The 7,516-nt window shown below is 48.2% G+C and overlaps 1 protein-coding gene across 1 annotated transcript in view; it reads right to left on the bottom strand.

The window, feature by feature from the left end:
• F8 (coagulation factor VIII) overlaps window positions 1-7,516 on the bottom strand; it is a 110,562-nt gene that overhangs the window by 63,053 nt on the left and 39,993 nt on the right. Inside the window, exons 7-9 of the mRNA XM_074278450.1 lie at window positions 6,525-6,746; window positions 3,206-3,461; window positions 2,444-2,615 (exon numbers count right to left, since the gene is read on the bottom strand). Coding sequence (XP_074134551.1) covers window positions 2,444-2,615; window positions 3,206-3,461; window positions 6,525-6,746 — 650 coding nt within the window. The remainder of the gene's footprint in view (window positions 1-2,443; window positions 2,616-3,205; window positions 3,462-6,524; window positions 6,747-7,516) is intronic.

Below are 7,516 nucleotides of genomic sequence, written 5' to 3'. Positions count from 1 at the left end.
AGACAGAGAGAGACAGAGAGACAGAGAGAGACAGAGAGAGACAGAGAGAGAAATGGAGACAGAGAGAGACAGAGACAGAGACAGAGAGACAGACAGAGAGAGAGACAGAGAGAGAGAGACAGAGAGAGACAGAGAGAGAGAGGAGAGACAGAGAGAGAAATAGACAGACATGCAGAGAGACAAAAAGCCAGAGTGAGAGAGACAGAGACAGAGGAGAGAGAGCCGCCTCCAGCATCTGTGCCTCACAGAGCTCTCCAGTCTACTCCCTTCTCCCTATCACTCCTAGCCCATTTTAACTATACATAACCTTGATCTTGTCATGAGTGACGAGCATTCCACTTTTGTGTTCGTGAGGACTGAAATCCCTTCGTGTGCTGGTCCCCAGTTCTTTCCCAAGCTCTGGCCGCACGCTCCCCCTCCCTCTATCTCAAGTCCTTGGAGAGCTCGCTACATTGTGTGCTGTGCCCTATAATCAAGGCCCTGTCCCCTCTTCTCTCGTCACAGACCATGCCCTGGCAAGCCTTGGATTACTTTGACCATCTATCACTTTCCCTCCTGTTCATGTGCTCCTGACTCAAGCTGGAGAAAATCTGAAAAAAAAAGTTTCTTTCTTATAATATCCCAGCCAAGTCTTGCTTTTGATCTCATCACTGATCTTTTAATTGCCCAATTTAATGGACTTTTCTCAATACTCCTTCTTGAGCTCTCTTGAAGTTCCTAACATTGGCAATTGCCCTCTTTGCTGAGATTCTGAGTTTTTATGACATTGACCTGTCCAGATTCTCCTTCTCTTTGGTCCCCTTTGCTGGAGCCAGGCCATACCCACCAGCCATGGGGGCCCCCAAAACTCTCCTAAGTTCTCTTCTCTTTTCTCTCCATACTATTTCACTTGGTGACCTCATCCGTTCCCATGGATTTCTCCAGATATGATCCTAAGCTCTATTTACCCAGCCCTTCTCTCTCTCTTGATTTCTAGTCTCCCGTCACCAATGGACTATTGGACCTCTCTAAGGGAGTGTCCCGCAGACATCTCAAATTCAACAAGCCCAAGACCCTTGTGAGTAATTCCCCCAATTAACCTCATTAATCCTAATAAAATCTAGTAATGACCAAGCTAGCATGGGCCCTCTTTCTTTGTTACCTCAGTCTGGTTATTCTTGGAGGGTATGCTACCCTGAAACTGACATTATTCTGGCCGACGCTGCTGCTGCTATCTGAGCATGTTCCAAAATGCAACACCCCTATGCCATGCTGCTCTGCTTCCAAGCACAGGGTGTCCACCGTATCCCCCAAAGTTCTGCATTTTGGGGCAGCTAGAGTCCTAAAGTCAGGAGGACCTGAATTCCCATCCGACCTCAGACACTTAACACTTCCTAGCTGTCGATCCTGGGCAAGTCATTTAACTGCAATCACCTCACGAAAAAAAGTAAACAAAAATTCTGCGTTTTCCAATGCTCTTTCTATCTTTCTGCTTGACTAATAAAGAAAGCCTCTATTCTGGCTCATTTGAATGCCTACCAATATTCCATGAGCAGATAACAAACTGCATGGGCCCTCAGGGGTTACCTGATGCGGCCTCCTCATCTTACCAAGGAGAAACTAAGGCCCAAAGATGGCCTACCTGAACTGAGAGCTGAACCCAAGGCTTCTGATTCAAATCCCAATGTTCTTGCCACTTTACCACAACCCTTTCATCACACAGTCTTTTTTGTGCTTCTGGATGTTAGCAGGGAATCTGACAAAGTCTCATCTGGAATTCTTCTGAATAGGAATAAAGACTGGACCAACGATTATCAATATATGGAATTGACACTCAAATAAACCCCGTCTGCCAATTCAGGCCAACATATTCTCTGCAGTTCAAAGGGTTTCTCCTTCTGACTCCTTTTCCCTAAAGACATTTTTATGTGAATTAAACAGGCATACAATTCAAGCATCTACTGATAATAAATCATAATTTCAAGACCCCCCACTTTCAGTTATAAGACTCCACATAGGGTTGTGGGCCACAGTTTAAGAAGCCGAGGCCTAGAGCACGAAGGGTTCAGTGACTTGTCTAGGATGGATATATTGGGGCAGGACTTGAACCCTCAGCTCTTCCTTACACTAAGGCACTATCCCACAGCTGCCTCTATCCTCATGAATAGTGAAATGTGAACTGGATGATCACTGATAAGTTGAATAAATCGTATCCAAAGACCAAAGATTAACTTCCCATTTCAACACAAAGGTTTCCCTGGTGGAGTGCCACCAGGATCAGTTCTTGGCCCTGAGGTTAAACATTAAAGATGCCAGATTTAGAACTGAAAGGAGCAGCAACTAGTTCAACCATCTCATTTTCAAGGAGTGTCCAAAGTCATAGGAACGGGCAGCTGTGGCTTCAGACTCAAATCTAGCCCTTGGGTTTTCCAGCTCCGTTTCCCAGATTCCCTCCCCTTCTTACCAAGAGTATGTCTCCAACTTCTCCATAAAGCAAAGGTCCCAAAATGCCTGATTCGTGTGGACTAGACTGAGGAGTCTTGAAAGTTCCATCTGTGTAGGCCATGTACCGGGCTTTCTTATACTTCCTGCCAAGCCATTGAGGATGGCTCTTCACATGATGACTTTTGGATTCTCTGCAAAGAAGAAAAAAAAGATGAGAGGCTGCCCCAAAGCTCTCCTCTTAAGTCCTAAGGGAGGGATGAGAGGCTGACATCCAGTTCAGAGCTATGAGCAAGGCAAGCTTATGTGGCTGACCCAGAATCATAAGAAGCAGGGCTGACAGGGACCCGGGAGCAGGCATCCCAAAGGCATCATGGCCCATGAGGTAGTGGCTGCAGGTATTATTGTGCCCGTTTTACAAACGAGGAAACATTGCACAACCAAGGAAACCGGATCTGAATCTGAAGGGCACACAGTGGCAGGACCTCAGATCCAGCATCCTTTTCTCTGCTCGGTGCTGTTTGCCCCATAGCACGGCCACACTGGAATGAAAAAAGGAAGGTGGCAGAGGCTGGAGAATACCTGTCCACTGTGAGCTGTTCGCGTCCTGCTCCACCTTCCAGGTATTACCTGAACAAATGGAAATGATTCCTCAGCTGCCACAAGCTCCACTTAAGGGTCTCTTATTCTGAGGCAATGGGAAGTGTCTTTGAAGCAGAGAAAAAGGTCAGGCTCCAAGGGAGAGAGGCCTGTTGTGGCCTTCCTCTGGCCAGGCCCAACTCACCTGGCTGAGGGCTCAGCGAGGGCTGCGGGGGCGTAGTCCCAGTCCACCTCTTGTACTGCAATGTAATGAAACCATGCTTTGGGGTGCTTCTTGGCCACTGAACGTGCTTGGAGGAAGGGAGAATCGCCGACATCGGGCAACAGGAACACCTCGGTGTCCTGCTCATAGTCATCATAGTAAATGCCTGACTCTTTCTCCATCTTGAGCTGGGGCTCCTCGGGACAGGTTTCCACATGGACGTAGGCTTCCATGCCATCTGGGGTAGAAAAAGACAAATGAGGCAGCGCTCCCAACACACTACCCGGCTACTTTCTGCCCTGCCCTTTGAGCAGATCCCAAGGCTCAAGGTTGGTCTTACTGTGGCCCAAACCTCAATATTCTTCCCCGAGGGCAAGCCCGTTTGTGTGGCCTCCTCGTGCTGAAGGCTTCCAGCTTCCCTGGTCTACCCGAGCGGCTCCCCCTTGTCGGAGCACCCCTCGGGCTCCAGGGGGTCTTAGCATAGTCTTAGCTGAGCCAGGAAAGGGCCTTGGGGTGAGGGTGGGGTGCATCTGCAGTTCTGACAGCAAGGCTCGCTGGGCAGGGAGATGCCTCGGCTGATTGCGTTTCTCAGTAACTTTTACCCCGAACGTTGTGGGGCCCCAGCTGACGGGGCAGCTCAGCACCTGCTCCCACGTCGCCTTCTTCTCAAGAGGGGGCACGGTCAGAAGCTTGGTCTCGCCCCCCCCCTTTTCCCTCACCGCCTTTGCCTTTGTTGGCCTTTACCGCACTTATTCGGACAGCAATATCCCCCTGGCCTGGGGATTGCGCACTCCAAGCCCCAACGTTTCCCTCTTACTTCAGTCATGAGAACTAGCTAAGGGACCAGGCTGCAACACCCCGCCAGACCAGCAGATGTTGCCATTGCCCATCGTGTTCCAGGAACGGCTTCTGCGGGAGCTGACACGTGATCTGTGCTGGTGGTTTTTCCGGTGTGGCTGACTCTCGGGGATTCCTTTTGGGGCTTTCTGGGCCGAGGGACGGAAGGCTTTCGCCATTTCCTTCTCCGGCTCATTTCACAGATCAGAAACGGAGGCCAACAGGGGGAAGGGACTCGCGCAGGGCCACACGGCTGTGTGAGGCCCGTCCCCAGGTCTGGCCCTCGGGCCGGTCTGGCAGCCCGTGGTCCGCGTAGCACCTCTGAAGGGCAGCTGTGGCCCACAGGCTCCATCATAATTCCGCTGCAGCGAACTCAGCATGAGTCTCGTGCCTTCTTGTGTCAAGGAAGAGACCAAGAGATCAGGAAACAAGAGGGGGAGCCTGGGAACAGGTGGAATCACTTGTTGCCCGTGGCCTGCCTTTCACGCGAATCCCTGCTCATTCGCAGCTGTTCACAAACTGGTAGCTGTTCTTCTTGGGCCTTTAGGATCACTGCATTTATTGGGGGCCCTACTAAAGGAGGACTAGAGGGTCATAGCCCAGCCGAGAGAAGGGAGCGAGCTAATCTGTGACCGAGCCAGACACTGAGCCACAAATTCAGGGGATCGCAGATGGGGATGACAAGCTCAAGGGGACAGAGAACTCCCCCACCATGCTCCTCTCTCCTTAGAAAGGCTTTGAGCCTTCCCCCCACTGATAAATCATCAGAAGATATGAATTACACTCAAAGGACTATAAAATCATACACATCCAAATAAAACAAATCAAAATAAATCATACACATCCAAATGAAACAAATCAAAATAAATCGTGCACATCCTTTGACCTAACAATACCACTACTAGGCATGAATCCCCAGAGATTTTTTTAAAAATAATATCTTTTTTTAAATTAATTTTTATAATTATAGCATTTTCTTTGACAGTACATATGCATAGGTAATTTTTTACCACATTATCCCTTGTACTCCCTTCTGTTCCGAGTTTTTCCCCTCCTTCCCTCCACCCCCTCCCCTAGATGGCAGGCATTTCTTTCTTTTTTTTTTAAATTGTTTTTTGCAAAAGAGATTTTTAAAAAAGAGGAAAGGACTTATATGTACAAAACTATTTCTAGCAGCTCTTTTCTCAGAGCAAAGAATTGGAGATCGACGGCATGCCCATCAATTGGGGAATGGCTCAATACATTGTGGCATGTGGTTATGATCGAATATTATTGTTCTGTGGGAAAAGCTGAGCAGGATGATCTCAGAAAAACCTGGAAATCCAAGTTTAAAAAAATGTAAAATAATTGTTTTACACGGAACTGGGGAAAATAAAGATATTGAATGTTGGAAAGGCTTCAGGGGATGAGCAATAATAGGGAGAGTTCAACTCTGAGAAGTTCTGGGTCGTTGGGAACTTCTGTTGTGGACTCCTATTTCCAAAGGCAGCCTCTGAATGTGTGAGAACTGCCCACTCCCCAGCAGGCAGCAGTGTGTAAAAAGTGATGGCTGGCAGAGTAGCTCCCTGAGGTCCTGAACTGCCTTCAGAGAGCTCCAATTGCTGGGACTGGGAAGATGCGGATCTCAAGGCCCTCGGCCCTTGTCCAACCTCTTCTGAAAGACTGGGTTCAGTTCTAGGATCCACATATTGAAAATGTTGCTAAGCTCCAGAGGAGGGCAGCCAAGGAGCAGAAGTCTCCAGTCCCTGTAATGGGACTGGTCCGATTTAGCCAGGAAGAAGAGCAAATGAAGGCGGGTGTACATCTCAAGACCTGTCATGGAGGAGAGGAGCCATTCTCCTTCTTTCTGGTCCCAAAAGGACAGAATCCAGAGCAAGGGATGGAGGAGGTGAAGAAACAACTTTAAAGGCTTGGCAAAGGGAAAGAAATATTCCAACACTCAAGAGTTATTCTTACACTCAATATTCTAACAGTCAAATGGGGAGCAGAATGCCTTGAGAAGTGGGGTACTCCTCAGCTTTGGAGGTGCCCAGCACTGTTCAGGTTGCTGTAGTAGTGCTTGGGCTAAATTATAAAGGGGCTAAGGCCCCTTCCCACTGGGAGCATCGGGGACTCTATTCACTTCCCACCTCTACCATCTCACAGCTCTACCACTCCTGCCCCCCAGTCTACCTACACGCCCCAACACCCATATCTCCCTACATACAATATCTTCAGTCTCTATTTCCACCCCTCAACATTTTTTTTTTTGAGGCTGGGGTTAAGTGACTTACCCAGAGTCACACAGCCAGGAAGTGCTAAATGTCTGAGACCAGATTTGAACTCGGGTCCTCCTGTCCTGAGAGCAGGTGCTGGTGCGCTATCCACTGCACCACCTAACTGCCCCACAAACCTCAACTCTTTAGTGACTCTTCTTTCATACAATTCTCTTTTAGGATCTCGGCAGGGGACCCAGAGACGTTACCATGTTGGTGAGATGAGATCTGGCAAAACATCAGGAAGTGGCCGGTGTCCATATGCAGCGTCTGGGCGGTGAGAAATGTGGCTGGAGAGATCTCCAGAGAGGTGAGGCGGTGATTTCTCACAAGGAACGTATGGCTTTCCAGAAAAATCGAGTGGACTTCAGGAGCAGTGCCCATCCCAATCACATGCCAGTGGACCACCTTCCTGTGACATACTAACAGATCTGCACAGGAAAATCATAATAATTATTGATCAAAAGAGTGATTATGAATAAATAACATCATAGTATAACAAATAAAAATACTGAAAATCCCATTTTTCCTCAGATTGATCAACCAGTTAACAAATATCTTGGAGCCTCATCCTCTGTGCCAAGCAATGGGGTTCAAAGCCAAAGGTGAAAGGTCTTTAACTTCCAAGACCCTACATTCAGAACAGAAGCTATACATATATATCAACATATTAGAAGATATATCCTAAGTAGACTCCTCTTCCTCTAGCCTTCTCCTTCCTTACCCCTTTCCCTTCTTCCCCTTTCCCTTTTCCCTCTTCTTCACTTCCCTTCCTTTCCCCCTTCCCTTTCTTCCTCCTCCTCTTCCCCTTTCCCTCCCTTATCACTTCCTCTTCTTCCCTTTCCCCCTCTCCTCCTCTTCCTTCCTCACTCCCTTTTCTCCTCTTCCTACCCTTTTCTCCTCTTTTTCCCTTCTCTTCTCCTCTTGCTCCCCCTTTCTCTTCCCTTCCTTTTGCCATCTAGCCCGTCCTGGATTGGCCCAGGTCCTGTGCTCTTGTCTCAAGTCTGTTTCTAAGTCAAGGTCAGAAACCATCACATTTTGTTGAGGACCCAGCCCTGTCTGAGGAACTCACAAAGAAACCTAGACATGGTTCAGAAGCTCACAGTGCATTCAAATTGTGGCTTGTACAATTTCAGTAGACTTGGGATAAAAAATACCATCCACATCCAGAAAAAGGACTATGGAGATTGAATGCAGATCA

The sequence above is a fragment of the Sminthopsis crassicaudata genome, chromosome X (assembly GCF_048593235.1).
Source record: "Sminthopsis crassicaudata isolate SCR6 chromosome X, ASM4859323v1, whole genome shotgun sequence".
In the NCBI taxonomy this organism is placed as follows: domain Eukaryota; kingdom Metazoa; phylum Chordata; class Mammalia; order Dasyuromorphia; family Dasyuridae; genus Sminthopsis; species Sminthopsis crassicaudata.
Note: the sequence above shows the minus strand (reverse complement) of the source record. Positions and strands in the feature narration are given on the sequence as shown.